Source organism: Drosophila subobscura, chromosome J, assembly GCF_008121235.1.
Source record: "Drosophila subobscura isolate 14011-0131.10 chromosome J, UCBerk_Dsub_1.0, whole genome shotgun sequence".
NCBI lineage: Eukaryota > Metazoa > Arthropoda > Insecta > Diptera > Drosophilidae > Drosophila > Drosophila subobscura.
The window spans coordinates 14097167-14124416 of record NC_048532.1 but is presented as its reverse complement, the minus strand read 5'-3'; the positions used below and the strand labels follow the sequence as shown (position 1 = coordinate 14124416).

Genomic DNA, 27250 nt, shown 5'->3' with positions numbered 1-27250 from the left:
GCCTCTCTCTCTGCGCCCATAGAAGAGGGTGGTGGGCACTGGGTCTGGGTCGTAGCTTGTGATTGTTGTGGATTGTGGATCGTATTAACCAGTGGAAGATGATCTTTGCAAAGGGAATTCATTTATTGCTGGGTTTTGTGGGGAAAACTTCTTACTGGTTTGCTCTTCCGCTGGCAACCAAAAATGGAAGCCCGCGAGAATTGCATGTCCATGTGCATGTGGCACACTAAATACCCCCCCAGCATGCACACGCACACAAGTGAGCAAACAAGTAGCTGCAACAGCAACACCAGAGGAAGCATAGAAGGTGGAGGAGGAGCAGCAGTAGAAGTAGAAGGAAGAGGAGGAACAGCAACAGCAACAGCAGCAGCGAGCGCCAAACATTTTTGCTCTCTCGCTATTACGTTTGTTTGCCATTTTACACTCTCGCAATGTTTTCGCAATACTTGGCGCAGCCAGAGCAGAGTAGAGCGGAGCAGCGCAGTCCGCACAGGCAGCAGAGATAGCAACAGCAAGCGATAGCAGCTCCAACAACATTCAGTCGGCGCGAGTCGAGCGAGCGAGCCCCATTCAGAGCCACATCACATTCGCCGATTGCTTGCTCATTTCTGTATGCCTTTTACACCTGCATGTGCGTGTGCGTGTGCCCGTGCCCGTGCCGTGCCTGTGCGTGTTCGGTTGGAGTCGTGTTCGTGTTCGTGTTCGTGCTAGTCTTGGGGTTCGGCTCCCCCCACAGTATTTGGGTATTGGTGAGTGAGTGGGGCGCGCGCGCGCTTTTGCGAGACACAACGCTGCCTGCGCTGACGTTGACGCTGACGCTGGCGCCGACGTTGACGTTAACGTTTGTTGTTTGCGACCAACAAACAGTGGCAGCGGTTTTTGTGCTGACTTTAGATTTTAGTTTCGCTGATACCGTAAGAGATAAACGACGTGCCGCGCGGCAGCTCCCCCCAAAAAAAGCAAGCGGCGAGAAGCTACGAACAGCACACCAGAAAGCGAGCAACAAGCAAAAAGAGAGACAGAGGCATGCCCCAAAGCGTGCTGTGCCGAGTGCTTGTGCAACATAGAGTTATATTTAGTAGAGAATAAACTATCTGCTACTGCCCACAACAAATTATGACTCCCTGTGTCGCTGCCACACCGGCAACCCAAGAGGTGCCCCAAAGTTAGTCAAACTTGCGCCGCATGATAGAAAATTCAAGAAAATAAACGTCCAGAATCTGTGAAAAGTTCAAAAACAACAGCAACAAAATGCAAATGCAAATCTGAGCCGAATATGTTATAAATTTTTAAATGCAATTGAAGATTGAAAATACCTCAAATAAAGCTGCAACAAAAAGAAGAATAATAAACAGCAAAAGCAACAAACAAACAACAAACAAAACCCACAAACAACGAACCGAAAGTGCAAAAGGAACAAGTTTTAGTGCAATTTTAAAAGAATTAGTTTAAACAATTACAAAGGAGAGGGAAAGGGAAACACACTGTGGAGTGAACCACTAGGAAAAGCCATGTCTAAAGTGTAACACGCTGCGTATACGCAACCATTTATCGCAGACATCACGCATACGACGCGTTGTGCAAAATGATTATGGTGCAACATTTGGTGGCTGCCACGGCGCACAACTTCGCCAGCCAGGCGGCAGCCCTAGCCAATGTCTCCAGCTCCAGTTCCAGCTCCTCGCTGTCCTCCTCTTCATCACTGTCCTCATCATTATCCTCTTCTCTGTCATCGTCTTCGTCGTTGTCCTCCTCCTCATCCTCTTCGTCGTCCAGTTCGTCACTGTCCTCGGCCACGCCCACGCCTGTGGCATCACCAGCGGCAGCAGCTGTGCCAGCACCAGTCGAGGCGCCGCCAGCAGCGGGGGAGAGCCCAGAGGCCGAGGAGCCCATGGAGGAGGCTGCCAGCTGCCAGGAGGAACCCAAAGCAGAGAAAGAGGAGCATGAGGAGCGGGAGAAGCTGGTAAAGCTGGAGAAGCAGGAACGGGAACCAGAACCAGAACCAGGTGCCATAGATGATACCGAGTCAGGGTCGGCGCGGCAAAGTCCATGTCCAGCTGCGTCCGCCGCCAAAGCCCAAGAGCCAGCGCCACCACATGCAGAGGAAATCTGTGCCCCAGCTGTCGCCGTGGATGAGGCGGAGGAGGATGAGGAGCCCGAATCCCTCGCCCCGGAGTGCCGCGAGTTCAAAGTGCTGTACAACCATCTGAGACAGCAGCAGCACCACCAATCCTCCCCGGACAAAACTCGCAGCACCCTGGACGATGTATCGAAGATTCTGTGGGAGCGCAAGCAGCAGCTTCAGCGGACTTCCGTCATCACCAGCAATGTCCAGGCTGCCGCCAGTCAGCTCCTGCCTCAGCCACAGCACAGGGATCCCGCGGGAAGCCAGCAACAGCCCATGAGCGACATCGAAGACGAGGAGACCCTCGAGGATGTGGACGATGCCGAGGCCGATGCGGATGTTGAGGCAGACGCAGACGATGAGGAACTCCTCGAGCAGTACCAGGATGGCTACGACTCGCCTCTGGATCTGTCCCTGAGCAGTGCCACCAGCGCCGCGGCCAATGCTGCAGCGGCCGTCTCTGCGGCCAGTCGCCGTCGTGGACGCACCTACTCCGGCACGGAGTCGGACGACTCGGCGCAGTGTGAGCGGGCGAGGATGCGCCTCAAGCCGGAGCGCAAGGCGGAACGTTCGGCGGCCTACAAGAAGAGCTTGATGAAGCGATACTGTAAGTGTGATGGGGACTGGGCAGGGTCAGGGCAGGGATTTGGATTACTGCTGAAATGTACCGAAAGGAATTAAACTTTTGGTTGCTGCGTGGGAAATTCCATGGATTTTTGGGCAGTTTTAAGTTTGGGAGAATTTCTAGTTGCTGGGGAAAACCCACACGCGGATTATTCGCCATTTCCCTTTCGAAATTCTTAATCGAAATGAATTTGTTTTGTTTCCTTTTTGTTTTGCTTGCTTCATACCCCACTTCCGTGGCACCCCCCAACCCACGAATGTCTGAGTCTAAGCAGCAAGAATTGTGAAATGAAATGTCAATTTGGCAACAACAAAATATGTTTATAGCCGTAGAAAAAAAACAATGCACGGAAAAAGCAGACGGAGAGAGAGGAGATGGCGTTGAGGAGGAGGACAGCAGACAAACAAAAACGATATATAGAAAAAAAGCGAAAATAAACATTATTTAAAATAGCGCAATTTCCGCCGGCGTCGCTGCGGCGTCGCTGCCTAAGCACCAGAAGCAAAAGCAGAATTTGACTCTGAATCTGAATCTGAATCCTAACCAGCAGCACCCAGCGACGTCTACGTCAACGGCTTCGTAACAGTTTCCTAACCCACCTCAACAATTTTATTGATTGCTTGAGGCGGCCAGCAGAGGCAAAAGCAGCGAGCAAGAGAGTCAGGCAGAGAGGCGGCAGTGGCAGTGGCAGCGCCAGAGAGCAAACCAGAGCCAGCTGGTCGTCTATCTAGCTTAAGTGAGTGTAAAAAAAACTATGCATGATGGAGCTCACGCTCTCTCTCTCTCTCTGTCTCTTGGCTGCATTTGCTTATAGTTTTGTAAATTCTCTCTCTCTCTCAGTCGGTCTGTCTATGTGTTTGTGTGTGGAATAGTTTTACGCTCCCTCTCCCGCTGCTACCGCTGCTGCTGCTCTAAAACTGCCAAAGCTCTGCCAACTTAACTGCTAAATGACTTGAAGGGGTATGAAGGGGGGGAGACTGCCTGCCACTTGCTACATACTCCAAAGCGGCTCCCCCAACCACTCACTGTGTGTGTGTGTGTGTGTGTGTGCCATGGGACATGGCCTGGCTCGTAACCCTACAACCAACAACTTGTTTCCTCTATTTGACTTTTACACGGGGCGTCGACGTCGTCAGCAGTCAGCAGAGTTACTGCTGCTCCGGCTCCCTCTATTCCCACTGATCCCCCACCCGTTTCTTCCCCCTCTCCTATTGCTCTTGGCCTGGCCCAGAGATTGCCTCGGTTTTGGCTTTTTGCAACGCAGCTTTTACTTTGATTTGGCTGGGGCCCCGTGGCTCCGGAGATACACACACACACACAGGCACACACCAGCTAGTAGCAAATGTTTCTGCCAATTGCAGTTCTTGACCAAAAGACGCTCTGGCGGAAATGTGCTCCTCTCGCTCACAGCTCCCCAAAGTGCAAGATGGTGAACGATTTATGGGGGAGATTGCAGCTGGGGGATGGGGGGAGAACACTTTTAAATGGTATCCAGAAACGAAAAGTGCCAGAAGCAATTAATGTGCGGAGCAGCTCCCTTCACTCCCTAAAATGTACAGAACCAGCAGCTACTTTATCTCTAAAATTCCACCCATCTGTGTGGCTGTATCCTTCATAGTTTCAGCTGTTGACGATTTGAACCCTGACCTCAACTGAACCCCATACACAACATCACTTATGCAAACGCTTAGCGAATTCCCAATCATTTGGAACACTGTATTCCCACCTGTATTTAAGCCTCAGTCCTACCACCCACTTCCATTTTGGCATCTTTCCGCTCCACAAGCTGGCAACTGCTGTTGAAATTGGAGTCTCTGCCTCTGCCTCTGCCTTTTATTTGAGTTTTGTTTCTATTTCATTTAATTTCTCACACTAATTCCTAGATGATATACATTTTCCGCTTACAACATTTTCATCTTTTATTTATTTACTTTAACCTTTTTCTTTGGCCCCTTGTGTCGTCCCTCTGCGTCTGTGTGTGTGTGTGTGTGTGTGCGTTCCTCATGACTTCATTTTGTGGGGCTTTTGTTTTGGTTTCTTCTCTTAGTCTTACCTTCAACCTTTTGCGGGCCTTTCGACAGAAGCGGCAACAACAACAGCCAGCAGAAGCAGCAGCAGCACCGCCACCCATCCACCCACACAGTGGCAGAGAGGCAGAAAAAGAGGCAGGAGACAGAGCGAAGCGGTGGCAACTTTCAATTGCGACATGCGGCCACGGAGAGCAGGCAGAGCCGAGCGTCTGGTTACGCTCTCTCTCTCTCTGTGTCTCTCTGTGTCTCGCTGTCTATCTTCCTCTTTGCTGTAAAGTATCTTTACATGACAAACCAGCTTAGCCCTGTCTCTGTGTGTGTTCGTATCTTTATCTGTGTTTCTGTGTGCTCACGATGTGGGAAATAGTGAAAAAGAGCGCAAGTTGTTCGGGCAGGCCAGACCAGAGCCACCAGACCTCCCCACGAATCCGCTCTCTGTGGCTTTTTTTCAGGCCTAACGCAAAACATTTTGAGGTAGGTTGGGAATAGATTGGCAACAACCTGAGCAGACAAACGCACACACACACACACACACACACACACACACGGGCATACACAAATACAGATACAGATACACACATCGAGTGTGCGCGGAAAAAACTTAAATTTCTCGTTTCGTGGCAAGAAATTAGCAAATGATTTTCCCATTTTTTTTCACTCAATTTTTTGTCTTAACCCAAATACGGTTTTGCCTTAGAATTATGTAAGCTGCTGCTGCTGCTGCCTGCCTGCCTGCCTGCCTGCTGCCCCATATAGCATATTGTGGCATATGCCCCAAAGCGTATATCTTTCAGATTTTGTAATCGTTTTGGGCTCTCTTTCTCCCCCTCTTTCTCCCTGTCGTTCTCCTGGCACTGTCTCTGCAGTTGCGGATAGAGCCGCAGTCCCCTTATCGCCTTATCGGTTGACTTATTGATTGGCTTCGATAATGAGACAGTCGGGGGCACCCCTTCTGAATGCCATTTCTAGATACATAGATTATGTCAGACACCCACCCCCCCTTGGGCTAACGTAACGCAATTACAAAATCGGATTATCGCAATTCGAGACACTAAATTGAGCAAAATGTAGACAGAGGAGGGGTTGCAGGCCGTGTGCCACTGTTGCACATGTCTCTGGTGTGGCGGCCATATGGTCGGTGCAGTTCTCGGATCGGGTCAAGGCCCCAACGGCTTTAACTTGTTGCAAAATGCCAGAACGTAATGTTCTCAGCCAACTTTGATTTCTTCTGCTGCTCAAATGGATGCTAAAACTTTCCAGTGACTATTTAATGACTGGCCATTGATCAATTATGTTTGGAATTTCCGTGTGGCAAAAGCGATTCTCATGCAATTAACACCTGTAGGGCCACAAAATGTTGGCGCGTGACAAGAGTCGAATTTTATCAACCACTAGAAAGTGTTAATTTTGGACAAAAAAAACTATGGGAAGTGGCCGAACACTTAACGATTATTAGACACAAATAAACTGAAATGAACCTACTGGGTACAAAGGGAAGCAAAACAAAACCGAAACAATATTATACAATAAAGATTCACAAAAAGCGCTGACTCATAATTAGATTTAAATACAAAATGTTTATAGGAAATATCGACAAGACGAAACGCTTACATTCAATAACTGGTTATGCGGGTTGTAAAAGTCCCCATATACACGATTCTTTATATGCAAATCAATTAAAAGAAATTTGATTGCAAATATGGAAACAGTTTGAGGATTAATGTATGTAAGTCCCCGCGAATTTTTTTTAAATTTACAAGCTCTCTGCCCAACTTTAAAGATAGTTGTGGACATATGGATATTCCTATGGTACATAAAATTCCATCAAAACATGGCACATATTCCACAAAAAGTGCCTGCTTCTCCCTCATCTAAATTTTGTAATATAAACACACATTTTTTCTATCAAATTTAATGCAAATTTATGCAAAATATAATAACGAGAAAAAGAATTATGCATTTGGAAAGCCATAAAAGTGTTGGTTACAAAATCAAATCAAATCAACAATCGCAAAAATAAAAACAAATTAAAAATTCAACAACAAATTGGGACTGGAGGCAAATGCGTCAATCTATATGCAACACATACATATGTATGTACATACACATACTACTTATGCACCTTATATACCCTGCAATAAAACACATTTAATATAAATAAAAGTACTTAATGACAAATTAAAAAAGATCTCAGCTAAAATCAAGCAACAAAAACACAAAACAAATGAATATACATATTTCAGAAGAAATTACATTATATTTGTCGAGATTGAGAGATTTTCGAGTATAGAACAACAAAAGGCAGTCGTAAAAAACAAACGAAAAAAAAGGCAAACAAAAAGCAAATTTCTTAATGCGGAAATATTGGGGGAAGAATTTTGTCGCTGTGTGTGTGTGTGTGGTGTGTGTATGTGTATTAAATGCATATGTGTCCAAATATTTAAGGCTGAAAAAGGCTAAAAAAAAGGCAAAGAAATTGCTTGATATGCAAGCCCGTCCGTTCGTAGCTGTGTGTGGATGTGTCTGTGCGTGTGGTGTGCAAACAATGAGAATCATGTTCGGCTGTGTGTGCTCTGCCTTTGCGCCTCTGCCTCTGCTTGCGTGTGTGAGTGTTTGTGCTGGTACGCTTTTTGGAAATTCAGTCTCAAGTTCAAGGTCTCGCGGATAACGCACACTCACAGCCACACACACCCAGACAAAGCAGCGGCGACGACGCGACAGAAGAGCAGGAAAAAAGTGAGCAACAAGAGCAGAAAACAGCTTTATTCTTTTCACCCATACACTCACACAGTGGCAGTGGCAGCGACGTCGGCATAAAAGCCAAAATAAGCAGCAGAACAGGAATTTAGAGAGAGGAGAGATGGAGCGAGAGAGCGAGGCAGTCACGACAGCATGAACAGGAGGGACCGTTGTCAGAGGGGAGGCACAGTTCTGCGAAAGTGCGAAAGGGAAAGCAAACGGGAATGGAAGGCACGAGGAATGCGAGTGGGAATGAAAGAAAGACAGGGAATGATGGGGAATATAGAATCAGTGTGGGAGCGAGACAGCGACAGGGAATGAGAGCTGCGGAATGGGGATCGTGGATGGTTGACAGAGCGGGGCAGACGAAAGGGGAAGACATATTTTGGGGAAGAGGAGACATTCACCAGCAAAAAATAAAAACGAACACAAACAACAACAGCAGAAGCAAAAGCAACTAAACAATTGCCAAACAAACACATAAATTATAATATTTAAATATAGAACTTTTGCGTTGTTGTCGCTTTTCTTCACTCCTGTTGCTGTCTCCCTTTTGCGCTGCTTCTGTTGTGGATTTTGTTTTTTCTCCTCTTTTGTGCAGGCTGCAGTCGAACAAAATTAACTTGAATTTTTTGCTTTCATCCACACACAGGCACACACAGCCACTGCAAGTGCAATAAATTATATTATTATGATTATTGGCAATAAATAAATAAATGTGTGTATCCCATGTACCGCATCCCCAGTCCACAATGGCCATCTAAAACCATTTCGATTCCGGTTTGGCGCAATATTGCGCACAAGTGAAATTATCGACACAAAAACCATTTGTTTTTCTGTTGCTCATATCCTGTTCGAGTAGTACCCCAGGGTATATTCCGCTTGAAACAGGTGGAGGAAACCCAATCAAGGCCCCACAATCCATTAAACAAAGATTTAGTGCCCAAGCAGATACATTTTACATGCAAAAAGGAACATTTAGTGGATTCTCTGAAGAGTTACCATTAAATCTACCATTAATTTAACACATTATAGGGTATCTTGTAGTTCTTTCGCGACAATTTCATATCTATTTATTTGTTTTGGGTAATTGTGGGGGAATTTGTGTGGAATACTCGCCCTACTCGAACAACCATCCAACCATTAAGGAGTGCACAAATAATAGTTTTCTGATGAATAGAGTTTGTATATTTAGCATATTTATTTATTTATGTGCTTTTGTTGGTGGGAAATGGTGGCAGGTAATGATGGATTATTCCCAGGGAATCACCAATTAAATTAACGTTCAAAGAGAACGGGGTTAGTATGGCTAAATATTTTAAGCTCTCTCCGATAGATAAATTTATTATTTAATCCAATCGAAGCCGACATTTCCATATTTATATTTCTTTTATTAAATTTTTCCCATGTCATTCGATATGCCAGCCTCCAACCTCAACCCCAACCCCAATCCCCAAATCGTAATCTCTCGGACACCAAAAGCTGCAATTTCATTCGCTCACTTTCCACCGATTAATGTCTGTTAAAAATGTTCAAACTTTTTTATACAGAAAAAAAGTAATGCTCGAAAAGTGAATTCCCCTTTGAGGGGGCAACCCACACACAACAATTCACTTTTTTGTTGCTTGCCAAACCGCCCACAAATCACACAAGAAATGTCGGTCCGAGGCACATCAAAAATAGGCCAATAACCAAAATGCCATAAACAATTACAAGCTCAAGTTGTTGTTGCTGTTGTTGGTGTTGGTGTTGCTGTAATTGTTGTTAAGCAGACAGCGGAGCAGCTTCTACTGCTTTCGGAAATGAATGCTACGAAAATTGTAAACAAACTTCGAGCGGCAACAATAAAACAAAACTCCTCCGATGACGCCTCCTTATCCACCATTGAAACACAAAACCCAAGCAAGCCCGAAAAAAATAAAAAGCGTTAAGAAAAAGTGCACGAAAGTCAATCGAAGATTAAATGCTCTCTCATTTTGAGGATATTTAAATCAAAATTAACTTCTTAGAGGACAAATTTGAATGGAAATGGAAAGGGAGATCCAATGGAAATCTATATTCTATAAATGTTTAATGCTGATCATGAATAATACCTTTAGTTCTCTGTGGGAGTCAAAACCTAGACAGAATCTTAGCACCCTCTGGCAAAGAGTATTTGTATATTGTAAACCCACTTGCAGGCGGCACTCGCATATCAGCTTTATATGGCAACAAACTAATCATACCTACAGCAACAACCACAAACAACAACAGACCGACCGACGATGGCTCGTACCTACATTGACCTACTCTTGCTGCCACGGCAAATGCTATGCTGTGCTGTCTGTCCGTCCGTCTGTCCGTTTGTCCGGAATTGTGATGTAACTGTCCCAAAATGCCGCGCACATATCAACGAGCAGCAGTTCAAGTCCAAATTTGTGGCGGGACTAGGGACACCGTCGCAGTCGCCGTTGCCGTCGCTGCTGCTGCCGCTGGAAGTGATTCAAAATTCAACGAAAAGAAATAGCAAAAAGCAAAGCAACAAAAACATGCACATGACTTTACCGTTAATTTCTTTGACATGTCTATGCGTGCCTCTGTGTGTGTGTGTGTGTGCGTGTTGGTTTGCCAATTTCGCTTTGTTTTCTCGTAATATATTAAATGTTTTGTTGTTTTTTATGTGTATTTTTTATATATTTTTTTCTAGTGTGTTTTGTTGGCTTTTTGGTGGGGTTTCTTGTTGTGTTGTTGCTGTTGTTGTTTTTATTAGACCGCATTTTTAGAGGTCAGCGCACATTTGGCGCAGCATTGCAATGTTTTGTAGGTTTTTTCCTTCTTTTTTTGCTGTGTGTGGTTGTGTTTTCTGTTTGTTTATGCACCATTAAAGTTGAACGTTCGTCTGTGGGCTCTATGATTGCCCCTGGGTTCCACTGTAATAGTACAGTGAAAGCTCTCGGTAGGCAAACAGCAAAAAGAGAATGGACTGGATGGTAGTCTTAGTTATCTTGCGGAGGGAACCCCAAGCGCACATGGGGGTGCAATTCCTTAGTTTTCCCAGAAAATCTGTTCTCATCCCACACCGCTGCGTATGTGCAATATGAGAAACCGGGCACTACTCATAAGCGTAGTATGCCAACAGGAAGTAATCGCACACGTTTCGTACGTGAATGCCTGCCACAAACCACTTGTAATGGAATCATACATCATTGTATATATTCTATAGTAATTAAAGTTCCTTTAAATTCGCTTAAATCATGACCTGAAACAGAACTTGCACGTGCATTTATTTTAGTGTGGCATTTCGTAAGCACTTCCCTGTTCAAATGTAATCATTGAGAGCATTTTTGGCTCAATCTTACGCACTTCCCGTGTGCGGACACCTGCAATCAATTGCGCATACGCAACGTATGCCACAGACAAAAACACGTGAGACCTGGCACCACCCGTAGCGGCTCCAACGACAAACTAAAATATAACAAGCAAGAAACACTACAGATAGAGAACATCATGACTGTGGGTTACCCCCTACATATGGAAACAAGAAGACAATTACCAAATGGAATTCGATTAGACAAGAATAGAATGGAATTTGCATAGTAATATTTGCTCAATATACCCCTTGTTCACAGAGATTACAGGGTACAAGGCATACGTAAAGTATGGCGGCAAGTGACGGGCATTTCCGACAGCCTCTCGACTTCGACAAGCGATTAAAACTTGAGTAAATAGAGAGAGCAGGAAAACAGAAAGGAAATTCTCAACTCGACGAAACAAACAAAATGTAAAAACTCGGCGAAAATTATATGTGTACATATACTCGTATTTATAATTTCCGTTAAAAAATTGCGAGAGAAATGTAGATTTTTGGGGCTGCAGCAGAGGGGGGTGGAACATTTTGTGTGTGTGTGGGCTGGGGATTGCAGGCTGGCGCACAGCTGTTTTGTTGCCGCGCGATTTCCGTGGGGTGCACCTTCTATGCCTTTCCTCCCCTGCCATCTCTTCGCTTTTTTTGTGGGTAAATACGCTTTTGTGCCATATTTTATTTTACTTTTTAATATTTCTGTGCTGCGGCTTTTGGGTTTTTGTTGTTTTTGTTCATGTTTTTACATGCTTCTCATTCACCCACAACGGAATGAACGGAATAAGCGGAGCGCTACGGTGCGTGTGCGGGTGCGGGTGCGGGCAGGCAATCAAAACGAGACGATGTCGGTCGTCTGTATTTAAAAAGCTGTAAAAAGCACACAAACACAGACACACTCAAAGAGCGAGAGAGAGAGAGAGAGAGAGACGTACAACATGCAATAATGCAGCAAGCAAAGCATAAATTGTAAACTCGTCGTCGCTTCCCTCCCTTCTTCTCCCTCTTCTCCTCCTCCTCCTCCACCACTAACAGCAACAGCAGAGCCGACAAGCCTTGACCTGATTTCTCTTCCTCTCTTGCTGCCAATTGTATGCCTGTGTGTGCCTGTGTGTGTGCGAGTGAGTGTATGAGCGAGTGTGTGCTGCTTGCAAGCTTCATTGCGCTGCCAGCTTTGACGCTCGCTCGCTGCGGCCCGCCTGCACTTTGCATTTGCCAGAGCGAGACAGCAGTGATGGAATGGGCCGCGCTCTGCCGTTGCCGTTGCCGTCGCTGTCGCAGTCGCAGTGTGTGAACAGCTTGACATTCAATGCAATTTTTTCGCTTTTTTTTGTTGCTGCGGCTGCTGCTGCTGCTGCTGCATGAAATAAGTGAAAATGCACTTTTACTTTTTAGCAACAACAATTACAATAAGACAGAGAGGGAGAGAGGTTGTCCGTGCAAGTGCGAGTGAGCTAGAGAAATTGCATTGCAAAGGAAAGTGAGAAGCCAATTTTTTCTTGCTTTTCTTTTGCCTCCGCCTCTGCCTCTGTCCCTGCCGTCTTCCTCTTCATTTTCTGCAGCTTTTAACGGTTGTTGCTGCGAGTTCATGGCTCCACAAATTGGGGCATTTCAATTGTTGTTTGCCGTTTGTCATTTGTCGCTATTTGTTGTTGTTGTTGCTATTCCACTCTACTTCATTTTATTTTATTCCATTTTCCATTCCACTCTGTGTTGCTTTTTCATCTTTCATTTTACAAGCCCCCTCCTGCCAGCAATATTTCATCCAACATGACATTTCTATGAAATTATGATGCGAATGTTTGCGTATTATTAGCCCCTTGAAAACAGACATTTTGACAGCGCTGAAGAGAGGGTTGGGTGCTGATGGTTGGTGGGTTGGGAGAGTGCAGTGTGAAGATTTATGCGAGCGCGGATGAGGTTAAGCAGTCCATTGATTGAGTGGCAACGGTGAATGGGCTACTCCAGGGCTGACAGAGTGATTAAGAAATCTAGCTAAGGGATTTTAAGAGGCGCTAATGACATGAAGTTCAAGAGATTTGTAAATGGAAACTTACTAAATGGTATTTCTGGAACAATCTGTAATGATTTTAAATGCAGATCTATCAGACTGCTGGAAGAATCTAATTAAAATAATTTAAAGCAACTCTCTCCTACATCATCTACTAGATAACATTATAAATGTTTAGGCAAGACTCTCAAAAATGTTTAATAACGAATTAAATTACTTGTAAGAACTTATAACCAAGCAAAAACCTTTTTTCAACAACGTTAAACTCCACCTCCTCTTGCAGATACCGAAATTCCTATTGTCAAACAATCGACGAGTCCGGCACCACAACAGCAGCAACAGCAGCAACAACAACACCAGCAACAGCAACAACAGATCCTGCAGCAGCAGCAGCAACACCAGCAGCAGCAGCAGCACAACGGAAGCTCCTTCGCTGGAGCCACCACATTGCTGCATATTAAGACGGAGCAGAACCCGTTGCTCACGCCGCTCCAGCAGCAGCAGCATAGCTTACATGGCGGTGCAACGGGCGGTGGCACCAATGGTGGTGGCAATAACGGGAACAACAACAACAACAGTGCACACCAGCAGCAGCAACAACCACTGGCCATACCGCACCGGCCCCTGTTGCACAATCTGCTCAGCGGCGGCGCCATCCACAATCCACATCACAGGAACTACACGACGGCCACAACAGGTGAGTGGCAGAGGCAGCAAGGTGAACCACTCACTGCACACGCCCTCGACTCGACTCGACTCGATCCGAGCCTCATACACATTCCTCTATATCGATTGCTAATTGCCTTCTTCGTCTACTTCTTCTTTGTCATCGTCCTCGTCCTCGTCTGTGCCGAATTATGCAGGTTCATTTCCGCCCAGTCCCGCGGATAGCGGCGTGTCCGACGTGGACAGCTCTAGTTCCGGCGGCCAGCCCTGCGCCGACGAGCTGAAGGCGCGCCTGGGCATGCCCACTGCCACGTCAGCATCGGCAGCGGCCGCAGCAGCAGCAGCCGCCGCGGCAGCGGCACACCTCCACACGGGCACCTTTCTGCATCCGAATTTATACCAGAACAATGCGGCGAATTCGCTGAGGAACATATGGAATCGCAGTGTTGGGGGTGAGTAGCACTTTCACCATGGAATGGGGGCATTTATGTATGTGCTATGTGGCACACAGTGGTCAGGTTGCAAGGACAAAGGTTCACACAGTTCACGATGATAGAAGGACATTTGCAATTTATGGACACTGTGCACGAAATATAGCCTAAATTGGGGAACTATGGAATGAGTTATTCCCTCTCTCGAAAGCCATTCTATCTATCCATGGTTCATGATAGTTAAGCACGTAATAATATTTATTTGATAGATATCTGTGACTTGTTGAGACGTCTGAAATTCAGAGATGAGCCTTCGTCGCTCGATTAAAATTCGATTAACACTAGAATAAATCGAAGCCTCTGAACGATTTGATTATTCCGGTAATCTGTCTGTGAATCTCTGTGGCATGTCATGGATAATTCCCTGCTAATCCACCTTCCTACCCTAATGGAATGGGTGCCAATGCTTAGCTCTTTTATTTTGTTCGAAAAATGTCAAGCAGGGGGCGAGAGCAAACAACTTACTAACACACACACACGCAAACATGTACGCAGAGAGCAATCAATTGCAATGAGAATGTGTTGCACTCGCTGCTTTTGTGCTCTCTCTCTTTGCTTGTGTGTGTTTGTGTGCTTTGCTGTATAAAAATCTGTGGTCATCGACACATTGCCTTTGCGCAAATTGTGAAGGTCACAACGACAACGACAACGACAACGACGACGGCAACGGCAACGACAGCCAAAGCAACAGCAGAGACAGAGGCAGCAGAGGCACCACCAGCAGCAGGCAGCGCCAATGTGGCAATAATGGGGGGCTCTCAGAGAGCAACACCAACGCAAATGCAACCGTCTCCTCTCTCGGCGGCAGAAACGAAACGAAACGAAACGAACGAAGACACACACGAAAGCGTGCGTTGCTCTCTGACGTACGTGTCGGTGTGTGTTGGGGAGAGCAGCAACGACAGAGAGAGAGAGAGAGAGAGTCGTGCTGCTGCTGCTCACTTTTGTTTTTATTCAACACCCAGTCCGACCCCCCTGCGACCGATCCCAACAACTGCTGGGGGGAATTGGGCAACGTTAACGTCGCCCGCGAGAGCGAGAGGCACTGCGGCAACAACGCCGGATGTAAAAAAAAAAACTAAACTTAGTAAAAAGCACACCAAATTATACCTGTGCACAGTGGGACAGATTAGCCTTTTAAATGGAGAAATTTGAACTGCAACTAACATTTTGTCTATCTCTGTTTACCCCTTGCAGTGCCCGACAACTATTATGGCAGCAGTGGAGGCGGTAGCGGCGGTGGCGTCGGCAATCCAGGGGCGCCCGGCGCTCCCCAGACCCCCAGCTACCTGACAACGTCCTACTTCAACGCACCGACGCAGCAGCAGCGCAGCTCTGGCGTCAACGGCTATCATTCCCTGCACCAGCAGCAGCAGCAGCAGCAAAACGCAGCAGCATCAATCCCAGCAGCAGCAGCAGCAGCAGCAGCAACAAGCGTACGCGCAGCAGCAGCAGCATCCGCACTCGCAGCTGGCGCCTCCCTCGCATCCACATCCACACCAAGCGCAGCAGCAGCACACGCATTCCAGCATCGCCAATGCAGCGGCGGCCTCCGTTGTGAGCAGCAGCAGCAGCGCGGTGGCAGCGGCCGCCATGCTCAGCGCCAGTGCAGCGGCGGCGGCGGCCGCCTCACAGAGCGTCATCCAACCGGCGACGTCGAGCGTCAGCTATGATCTCTCCTACATGCTGGAGCTGGGCGGCTTCCAGCAGCGGAAGGCGAAGAAGCCGCGCAAGCCGAAGCTGGAGATGGGTGTGAAGCGGCGCAGCCGGGAGGGCTCCACCACCTACCTGTGGGAGTTCCTGCTGAAGCTGCTCCAGGATCGGGAGTACTGTCCGCGCTTCATCAAGTGGACGAACCGGGAGAAGGGTGTCTTCAAGCTGGTCGACTCGAAGGCGGTGTCCCGCCTCTGGGGCATGCACAAGAACAAGCCGGACATGAACTACGAGACGATGGGCCGTGCCCTGCGCTACTACTACCAGCGCGGCATCCTGGCGAAGGTGGATGGCCAGCGGCTGGTCTACCAGTTTGTCGATGTGCCCAAGGATATAGTCGAGATCGACTGCAATGGCGTGTGAGGGAGGAGAGGAGAGGAGAGGCGGCTGTAAATAGATGTAATCCGAGATCGGTTCAGATCGGATCACTTTCAGACCGATGGCAATATGTTCTGGGGAGCGTAATAACCGTAATAACCGGCTAGCGGCAATAGTAGCATTGGGATCGATCCGATTGGGATCGGATCGGATCGGGGCTACGCGAAGGAGGGAAGGGATGGATTTCCTTGTATATTGTATGTGTTGAGTTTCTTCATTAGGTCTAACGTGGAAGAGTATAAATTACATAGATGATAGTCCCCAGAAATACCCCAGAATTATATACATATGTACACCCTGTAGCCCTGGTCCACAGACAAACAGACACACAGAGAGCATATACATAGGACCTACATAAATACATAAATAATGATCTATTCATTGGCGTTAGTGTTGTACTTTTAACTGTAACTTTAACTATAGTTCTAACTGTACGATTAATTAATGAATATTGTTATTATTGGTTATTCTATTATTATCACTATTATTAATATTATGATTATTATTATTGCGGATGGAATGGACCGACTCTTACTGATGGACGCATAGCTGCAAGAAATTCTCTATCTCTATCCATCTATCCACTGTATATGAGTATATTTGATGTATTGTATATGCCCCTAGCCTAATATCAACTTTCAACTGCCCCCCAGCCCCCGCTGCCCGAGGACAGGACAGGCACTGATCGGGATATGGGATGTGTCTGTGTCCTGTGTGCTCTGTGCCTGTCCTTCGGCTAATTGTTTTTGTTGCTTATTTTATTAAGAAGAAGGAAAGAAATTTATTATTTCATAGTTATAGCTATTTCTACGCGTATGTATATTTAGGTTATTTATTTAAGTTTTTCTCCTTACCCCCTGCTTACCCACCATTTAAAGTCCTACCACGCCACACTTCCTACTTCCTAACTGGAGCTACAGTAAACAGTCCCTGCCCCGTCTGCACAAACTGGTGGTCTAAACTTTCTTGTAATTATTATTTCGTAAGTTTCGTATAAATGTACACAAAAAACTCACAGCAAACAAAAATATGAAAGGCAAGAGCACGGCAAAGAGTAGCTAATTTTTCAGGGGCTCCCCGGAGCCCATGGAACTCGCACTCTGTGAGCAATCATCGTTTAAGCAGTCCTAGAACAGCAAAACCAAACTCAAAAACTCTTTCGATCTGAAGTCTAATATATTTATAAAGCGTAAAACTAAACGTAAAAGGAAAACTTAACTTCTGTATTCTTGTAAACGTCACACTGCCACAAAACCGAGACAAACGGAATCAAGATTTTGCCTAAAAGTTTCAACCACTGTAAATGCAACAGCAACAGCAACTGCAACAGCAATCCTCAATGCAACACACTGCAACACCCTTTTACAACAATTTCAAACACTGCCCAAATGTGCAATCTCTTTTAAAATGCAAACATTAATAAGAGAGAGAGAATGGAAGCCAACTCCTAGTTCTTTAATCTACATCTCTATATACTAGTTGCGTTCTCTAAGTACCTTTATCTATTATAATTATTATTATGCTTACGAGTATGTGTACGTGGAGTGAAGATGAGAAATTTACAATATATCTTTCATTTTGTTTATGATGATTGATTGGTTGATTGATTGAATGCTTGGATGATGCAAATAAACAAAGTGAGTCTTGAGTTCAACTCTGTTCATTGTAAACATTTTTTATGATTATTTTTTTATTTTTAAATAAAATTATTATTTCAATTTCTGCATGCGTTTTATTTACACCAACCGAAACCCAAACGAGAAACGAGATAAAACACCCCAGAAAAGATAAAGATATAATGGAAATGGAGAGAAGAGAAAAGAGAGTAGAAGAGTAAGCAAAAGATAAGATACAAATATATGGAACCCGCTACAAATTTGGAATCTAGATATACCTCCCATGACAAAAGTGCATACAGTTACATAAGTTATAAGATATATTCAAAGTCTATATAGGTTAAGCGATATTTACGAACGATTCTATTGAGCAGATCGCATATTTTAGATAAAATCTGATTGGTGTACGAGTTTTTTGTAGTGATAAGATGGACACACGAAACGACGTCACTTCACGAGGTCTCAGTTTATGAGGTTTCCCCACAGATCATGGATTTATAATTAAACATGTCTATGTCTATTTACTAGATTAAGTCATCGCACTACATCAGTTATTAGTTAGCTATTAGTGGATACATATTCCCATGTTATAAGGATGCGACGTACATACATAAATATGTAAATGTTAAGCACACACCGACACAGAATCGAATCGAACAATATAAATTCAAAGATTGACGACTTAAGTACAACGAAATCAGTAACCACGAATCTGAGCCACTCACTCCCCTGAAGGACGCAGCTTTAAACCCAATCCAAGACAGGACTTCCTCGTTAAACATGAAACCATTCCTCAAGATTTTCAACACAACCCCGGGAATATTTCTACAAGTACACATGCCTAGCACGATAATTGTATATATATTTAAACAACTTCTGGACCTCATGTTTCCACTCGAATATTAACGTAAGGTATATATACCAATTATTTGTTGAATTGGACAACCCCGAATGCTGGATAAGACCAACTAAATTAATTATTAACGAAAATCGAAGCCCTTGGGCGCGATTTCTTAACTAGATTAAGGCGAAAAATACTTTATTGGTAACCCGAACAAACAAATGCAAATATCTAGTTTTAAAGCCGAGCGGAGGATAATTTTGAGACAACGGAACGGAATTTGTGTCGTCTGAAGGCACACGGATTGGCACGGGATTAGGAAAATATGTTGAATGGTTTAAAGTTAGTTGCAATTAGGTTATGTTATAGATAACCAACCTTAACTTAGATGTTTTATACGTTTATTTGACTTTTGGTTTATGCATTGTACATTTAACAGACACTTTTTGAAATGTCTGCAAAGAGAAATCAGCTAAAGCCAGCCACAACATATAATATACACACAAGTACTTATGTATGTGTGTATTTATGTATTTCTTATAAGAGAATGAACGTTGGGATCCGTAATATGGTATGTAGGTGAATTTTAGAAAGATAGTGGGAGAGGCAATGACGGTTTAGTCTTAATTTTATAAGGATAAACGAAAGAAAATCCAAAAACGCAAGCTAGCATAATTATTTACTGTTACGACATAAGAATTTTAAGATTTTTAGCTAAATTTTGTATATTTTAATCTACAAACCATAAAAAATATATATATATTATCTGTTTTATAAATAACAATAAAACGAAAAGTGTATGTTTTGTATTTGGCTTAGCAAGGCAATAATATTTAACGTATTATACCCTACAAACTGATGATAAGTGGCCCTATGCCAGCCAAATTATTTGCCTAAAAGTTTAATAAATACTAATGGGCTGGTTTGAATTTCAATTCAAATTCACAAAAATCATGTAAATTTACATGTAGAGTACAGCCCGCTTGATTTTCGGTAATTTTGGTTTGAGGTATATTTACCGTATATCGGTATTTAATGGTATATTTAATTAATATCGATATTTCACTTATCGCATAAAAGTACCGATATCTTGGTATTTAACACACATGTATGCATCGATAGTTGCCGAGCACGTTTGGGCCCATCTCGAAGATTAAACGAATTTCAGGTGAAAGATATCGTGATAGTTGTTGTTGTGCAGGTAAAGAGAAAACAACAGTATTATTTTCCTAGGCTTAACCCAACTTGCTCGACTGTATAAATAGAGGGGGCATAGAGGGCTAAGTTCGATCACTCACTCGTGACATTTGACATATCAGTATATTTCATCATTTGTTTGGTATATTACAGTATATTGCTGCAGTGCTGCCACACTGGTTTCTACGTTTGTGTGCGTGTGAGTGAATACATTTTTTCTGCAAAGTTTTGTCATTGTCCAGATCACATTTTTGTGATGCGTCGTAGAATAAATCAAGTGCAGTAAACAAATCGTGATGGTGTTTGTGGCCAACGCGACGGAAATTGCAATACAAATAACTATGAATTGAAACGAAAGTTGCATAACACGTCGCTGTCGCGGTAGTGTCCCGCAGTCGCAATTTCCAGAAAACCACACCACACACACACGCACACACGCGCGCGGACAGGCACACGCACACAACAGCAGACAAGAGCAGCGCGGCGGAAAAAGTGTAAAAAACTGTAGCCGCAACTGCTAATCGCAGTCGAATCGAATGTGCATTCCGCGTCTCACATAGCCAATGTGCTGTGGCAGCCGCAGCGAGTGCTCCCCGTTCCCTATTCCGCCTCCCCGCCACCCACGCCATCACCACCAGCACCAACACTAACGCACTCGCCTTGTACCACACACAGCCGACAAAGAAAGAGCGCTCTGCTTCTTCGTACAGTTCCTACGACGGCAGCCAGCGCTTGAGTCAGCATAGCAAGAGTGAGTGAGAGAGAGAGAGAAAGAGGAAGAGTGAGCAGAGGAGAAATCCGGGAGCAAGCAGAATCTGTGCGATCCAACTGCGGGAGCGCGCAATAAAGAGGCTTGCATGTGAAACTAAACAAAGGAAGGGGCAAAGCAATCAGCAACGGCAGCGGCGGCGGCGGCAATGAGTCTCATGGCCACGCCAATGCCCCCGGGCAGCTCGGCGAGTGCAGGATCATCCGGCTCAGCCAGTGCAGCGCCCGGAGCCAGCAGCAGCAGCAGCGGCAGTAACAGCGGCAGCAGTAACAACAATCTGCCATTCGAGAAGGACAAGATCTGGTACTTCAGCAATGAGCAGTTGACCAACTCGCCCAGTCGTCGATGTGGCATCAAAGGCGACGACGAGCTCCAGTACAGGCAGATGACCGCCTACCTGATACAGGAAATGGGACAGCGGCTGCAGGTGTCCCAGCTGTGCATCAATACGGCCATCGTGTACATGCATCGATTCTATGCGTTCCATTCATTCACCCACTTCCATCGCAACTCCATGGCATCGGCGAGCCTCTTTCTGGCAGCCAAGGTTGAGGAGCAGCCCCGCAAGCTGGAGCATGTGATACGAGCCGCCAACAAGTGCCTGCCACCGACCACCGAGCAAAACTACGCCGATCTCGCCCAGGAGCTCGTCTTCAACGAGAACGTGCTGCTGCAGACGCTCGGCTTTGATGTGGCCATCGATCACCCGCACACGCATGTGGTGCGCACGTGCCAGCTGGTCAAAGGTAGGCACCAATCTGCTCTAAAATATATCCCAAAATCCCAAATGATGTGCAAATAGAGCGATTTGTGAATTGATTACTGTGATATATTTTAGCGTGCAAGGATCTGGCGCAGACCTCATACTTTTTGGCCTCAAACAGGTATGGCTCTACACTGTGGTGACCCAATCCTTGATCCAATCTCAGTCCCCACAATCCTCAAGAGTAACATTGTATATGCGAATGTTCGTGTGTGTGTGCGTGTGTGGTGGTGGTGTGGTATGGACATGACCATTCTTGCAACGAGTGGGAGCAGAGTCAAGCCAAGATTCGGCTACCTGCTTAGGTAATAGTCAAAACAAAAGGAACAAAGTACGGACTCGACCCCAGTTGAACATAAATGACATGTATTTGCCACTCGAGGGACAGTTGTTTTCTCGGGTCCGACTAATCCGCTAAAATCCCACGAATATACACACATCTTGTTAACACATTTTGACCAGAAACAGAACCATTTTATGATATGCCGAGGTAATTTGTCGGATTTCTTAGCTAAATTATTGGACCGACCATCCATCGATTTTGCTTGGGTTTTTTTTCCTGCAATTAAAATGTAACTGGAACCGAAAGAAAAATACAAAATAAATAAAGGGGACACCCTGCGGAAATACGAAGAATACTACTAGACTTTTAGTTATTTGTTTAAACTGTGGGGGGATACGGGAGTAGATGGCTCAAATGTGATACCCACCTGCGCGCACGAACACAAACACAACGTCCATACATACACAGCCCTCGATTTGCCACTTAATTTCACTAAAATACCATCCTGGAAACAGCCTGCATCTGACCTCGATGTGCCTGCAATATCGACCCACTGTGGTGGCATGTTTCTGCATTTACTTGGCCTGCAAATGGTCGCGCTGGGAGATCCCGCAGTCGACCGAGGGCAAGCACTGGTTCTACTATGTGGACAAGAGCGTGTCGCTGGACCTGCTCAAGCAGCTGACGGAAGAGTTTATTGCCATCTATGAGAAGAGCCCCGCCCGCCTCAAGTCCAAGCTGAACTCGATCAAGGCGATCGCCCAGGGAGCCAGCAATCGGACGGCATCGAAGGACAACAAGCCCAAGGAAGACTGGAAGATGAGCGAGATGATGAAGGGTTATCATTCGAACATTGAGCCGCCGCCAGAGCTGGCCATGAATGGCAATGAGAGTCGCGATCGGGACCGAGATCGGGAAAGGGAGCGCGAACGGGAACGGGAAAGAGAGCGGGAGCAGTCGACGCTTTTGCCGCCGCCAGCAATGGTGCCGCAGCAGAGGCGGCCAGATGGCAGCCATCAGCGTTCATCTTCCGCAAGCAATGTGCCTCTCAGCTCCTCCTCATCATCATCATCGTCGTCCGCTAGCCACAACAAGTTGCCAAATTACGCGGGTGGCCTGCCACCCGATGGTCATCCAGGTGAGTAGACAACTGACAATGCGTCTCCCAGGAGAGCGAAGGACTAAACTCGATTTCTACTTATAGATCACAAGGCGAAGCAGCAGGGCTACAACAACCGCTTGCCCTCCGGCCACCAGCGAAGCAGTGGCAGCCTGGGCGCCACGGCAAGCGGGAGCAGTGGCAGCCAAAGGAATAGCTCCAGCTCGTCGTCCAGCCAGCAGCAGCAGCCCGGCCGTCCGCCCATGCCCGTCGACTATCACAAGTCGCGCGGTATGCCGCCGGTCGGTGTGGGTATTCCTCCACATGGTGCCCACAAAATGACTTCGAGCACGAAGCCCCAGTCGCAGCAGCCTCCGCCAACGCATCCATCTGCCTCCAACTCATCTGCAGCGGGCATTTCCTCAAAGGACAAGTCGCAAAGCAGCAAGATGTACCCGAATGCGCCGCCATCCTATAGTAACAGTGCGCCCCCCAATCCCTTGATGTCACGCGGAAGCGGAGGCGGTGGCTATCCGGGCGGCAGCAACGGGGCACAGCCCCAGCCCCCAGCTGGCTATGGCAGCAGCCATCGAAGCAGCAAATCCGGCTCCACCGTCCACGGCATGCCGCCATTTGAGCAGCAGCTGCCCTATCCCCAGAGCCAGGGCTACAGTCACATGCAGCAGACACAGCAGCCGCAGCAACAGCAGCTTTCCTTGGAAGCGCCTCCCCAGGCATCGTCGCAGGCCAAGAACAATTCCCTGTTCAGTCCCGAGTGGAGCGACATCAAGAAGGAGCCCCAAAGCCAGCCCTTCAATGGCCTCCTGCCGCCTCCGGCACCTCACGGCCACGACTTCAAGCTAAACAATCATCCGCGCGACAAGGACAGCCCCAAGAAGGATCGCCTCACGCCCACGAAGAAGGACAAACATCGTCCCGTGATGCCCATGACCAGCAGCGGGGTACCCAATGCGTCGTCCAAGAATGTCGCCATGATGCCGCCCCACAAGAAGCCGCAGCTGCCGCACGGAGGGGAACTGCTGGCCAATCCCAATGAGATCCGCGATGTCGGCAATCTGAAGCGGGCCAACGAAATCTCAGGCAGTCAGTACGGACTGAACAAGCTGGATGACCTGGACGGCAGCAGTCTGCCGCGCGAGAAGCTCCGCAAGCTGGACAACAGCAGCAGCCTGCCCGCATATCCCAGCTACGAGGAGAAGCACACGCCCCTGAACATGTCAAATGGCATCGAGACCACCCCGGATCTGGTGCGCAGCCTGCTCAAGGAGAGTCTCTGTCCGTCGAATGTGTCGCTGCTGAAGCCGGATGCCCTCACCATGCCAGGACTGAAGCCGCCAGCGGAACTGCTAGAGCCCATGCCATCGCCGGCGACTATGAAAAAGGAGCCGATGGTGGGCAGCTTGAGCGCCGTTTCCAAACTCATCATCCCCACCACCCCGATGGAGGTGGACGCGCTCACTAAGCTGGGCGGCGGCGACTTCAAGGATGACAGCAGCAGCAAGTCGGAGAAGAAAAAGAAGAAGGACAAGCATAAACACAAGGAGAAGGACAAGTCCAAGGACAAGTCGGATAAGGAGGAGCGCAAGAAGCACAAGAAGGACAAGCAGAAGGATCGCAGTGGCAAGGACAGCTCGCTGGCCAACGACTCCCTCAAGATGGTGATCAAGACCAGTGCTCCGACGAATCCCAACGGCGGCCTTCAGGTGGGCCCAGCGGCTCCCCTCAAGCTGAAGATTAGCAAGAACAAAGTGGAGCCGAGCAACTACTCTGCGGCTGCCGGATTGGCGGTGGCTCCAGGCTATGGTCTGCCGCAAGCGGTGGCCACGACAACAGCTTCAGCCGCGGCGAGTTTGAATTTAATGACAGCGGCACTTGCTCCTGGATTGCCTCCATTTGCCGGCGGCTATAACACGGGCTCCTCAGGCGGCAGCAGTAGCAGCGGCAGCAACAAGAAGAAGCACAGCGAACGTGACCGGGACAAGGAGAGCAAAAAGAACAAGGGTCAGGGTCAGGATTATTCGAAATACAATGGAGCTGTCGGTGCAGGCATGGGTGGTGGCGTTGGCGTTGGCGTTGGTGGCGGCGTATTTGCGCCTCTCGGCGGTGCAGGCGCCGCACCCAACATCTCCACGGCGATGAGCCTGGCCTCGAGCATGCCGATGACCACCACCACATCCTCCATGCTGATGACGTCCACGAATGCTATACTCCCAATCGGCCTGCCACCGCCCGCGCTTCCCGTCTACAGCAAGAAGTAGCATCAGGAGATAGAGGTGGAGGAGGAGGAGAAGAGGCAGGAGCTGCCACAGGATGAGGAAAAAGAGGAGAGGAGACAGGAGGAGCTCCTAGTTAATCCATAAGTCGCTCTTTTGATAATTGTATAGAGACCCCGTAAGCTGATGGTAGATTTAGTCGTTAGAATTGTTGGTGAGATGCAGATTCAGATGCATTAGTGGCCTAAGTTATTATTGATTCATTTTAGTTAAGCAAAACGTGAAAAACAAAATCATTAAACCACAAAATACACAAACCCCGAGGATCGAATTCGAATCAAGTCGAAAACGAAGATGAAGAAGACGAAGTCGGAGATGCAATTCGAAGAGACGCAAAAACGGCTGATCTGATTCTGATCGATTCTCCAGTTGGAGAATATTAATCTATAACTCAAAACTCAATGAGCGAAAACTTTTGTACAGCATTAATTAATTTATAATTATACTACATTACATACACCTACACACACAAACACATAGAACACACACACACACATAAAGTAGTTGTAAACGAGTTGTTGACATCGGAATCGGACTTAGAAATCCATGAATCGGATAAATATTAAGAGGAAAAAAAAACGGAGACAGACATACACAGACATAGACACCCATCGTACATATAGAGAAGCACCTTCCCTAGCGAGGGTTTCTCCATTAGTTGCAACCACAACACGGCCGTCTAGCATTTAAGTTAGCAAATCAATACCACAGACAACACACACTATCTGATGTACATAGCCACACCACACCACAGACACAATTGAATACACAAAACGAGAGAGAGACACTCAAAAGATATATATATAGGACCGACTTCCGCTTAGCAAATATACAATATATAGTACGGCCCCCCAACTAATTACAGGCCGCTGCAGGAGGAGTTTAGGAGATTCAGAATAATCCACACCGAACAGAGTAGAAATACTAGCAGAAGGAGGAGGAGAGTATAGAGCAGAAAAGTGAAGTTAAGTGAAAAGATAAAGCCAGCGCTTTGATTCAAAATTGAAGACGCCAAACTACATAATAAATTATTGAATTAAATCATAGTTGCTACGCGTAAAAGTGGATGATGATGATGTTGATGATGCAAGTGATTGCAAACGCAGAGAGGTTATTCTTTAGTTAGCAAAGTTTTTCTATACCCAGCCAACCCCGACCAATTCCGAATTCCAATTTTGTTTTCCATAAATGTACGCCCCAAAACCCCCAATAGCAATACTGACAGCATTGTCGTTCAGTGCTTTTCAATGAATAGAATTAAGCTAAACCAATACCAATACCAATTTGATCGTTTCGGCGGTGGATAATATGTTTAAAAGGTCGCCCGAAACGTTGACGTAGCTTTCATTTGTTTTTAATTTATTTTTAAAGCTAGCATTACGAGGAAACAAAAACAACAACAAAAATCCCTTAACAAAAACAAATTATACAAAACAAAACATCAAAAAATATCCCCAAAAAAACAAAACTATGTATAAAACAAAAATCGTTGTGCAAGAAAACAGAAAAAAGAAAAACGTTACAAAAAATGATGTAAAAACACGGAAGCTAAATGAAAACTTACAAAAAAAACTAAAACAAAAATGAAGAAAAGTTCGAAACTTATAGAAACCTAAGCGGAAAGTAAATGAATGCATCTTCGAGGCGGCAATTAGTCAGGAGTAAGTGAAATCAAATGAAATTGAATTTTTATGTAATTTTCGACACTAAGCAAAGAGTTAAGCGAATGTTTTTTCACCACTATTCGTATTCGTATTCAATTTCTCTACTACTGCATTAATCTGCAAGCATACATAGTATATGCATATAGTATGTACACATCTATGTAGCCCTAAACTATCCACTAAACACTCACAAACACAGATACATACTCCCCCCTAAACACACAAACACACACACACACACACACACACGATACAAAACATATAATTTAAGTTATAATTGAGGAGACATCCATTCGTGTTTCTTAATCCTTCAATCGATTCGGGAGAATCGTTCGAAAGTGTAATTTGCAGCTAAGATTTAGTTTTTTCTTTTTACATACTTATTCTTGAAACAATCCCCTAAGGCCCGACCCTACCCCTACCCTACTTTAAGTTTTTGTATATACATAGAAAGAAAGAAATGGAATAGCCGCTCCTCGAGGAACGGGCCAGTGCCGGGTTTCATTGGGATCACGAATGCGTAGTGCGAAGTGTGTGCGGTCGATCGGTCGGTGTGTTCGAAAATGAATCCACTCGACACTTGCCCGCTCCACGAGGTGCTCGGATAAC

At 46.1% G+C, this 27250-nt stretch overlaps 2 protein-coding genes across 2 annotated transcripts; both read left to right on the top strand.

Moving 5' to 3' along the window:
- Positions 1-1368: 1368 nt before the first annotated feature.
- On the top strand, positions 1369-16235 carry LOC117894684 (ecdysone-induced protein 74EF). The gene is given in 5 exon segments (XM_034801863.1): positions 1369-2732; positions 13151-13564; positions 13731-13985; positions 15222-15412; positions 15414-16235. Coding segments are annotated over 5 exon segments (2694 nt in total). The 5' UTR covers positions 1369-1585; the 3' UTR covers positions 16101-16235.
- Positions 16236-19961: 3726 nt separating this feature from the next.
- LOC117894682 (cyclin-T) lies at positions 19962-26380 on the top strand. Its single transcript, XM_034801860.1, has 4 exons — positions 19962-21284; positions 21377-21422; positions 22100-22722; positions 22789-26380. Exons 1-4 carry the CDS (start codon positions 20687-20689, stop codon positions 24960-24962), a joined length of 3441 nt encoding a protein of 1146 aa, XP_034657751.1. The 5' UTR covers positions 19962-20686; the 3' UTR covers positions 24963-26380.
- Positions 26381-27250: the final 870 nt, after the last annotated feature.

What these genes read in the sequence shown, in the direction of transcription:
- LOC117894682 (XM_034801860.1), top strand. Translation starts at nt 20,687, where the DNA reads ATGAGTCTCATGGCCACGCCAATGCCCCCGGGCAGCTCGGCGAGTGCA. An exon ending in CACGTGCCAGCTGGTCAAAG is followed by an intron (nt 21,285 to 21,376) that starts GTAGGCACCAAT and finishes GATATATTTTAG; the next exon opens with CGTGCAAGGATCTGGCGCAG. An exon ending in GCCACCCGATGGTCATCCAG is followed by an intron (nt 22,723 to 22,788) that starts GTGAGTAGACAA and finishes TTCTACTTATAG; the next exon opens with ATCACAAGGCGAAGCAGCAG.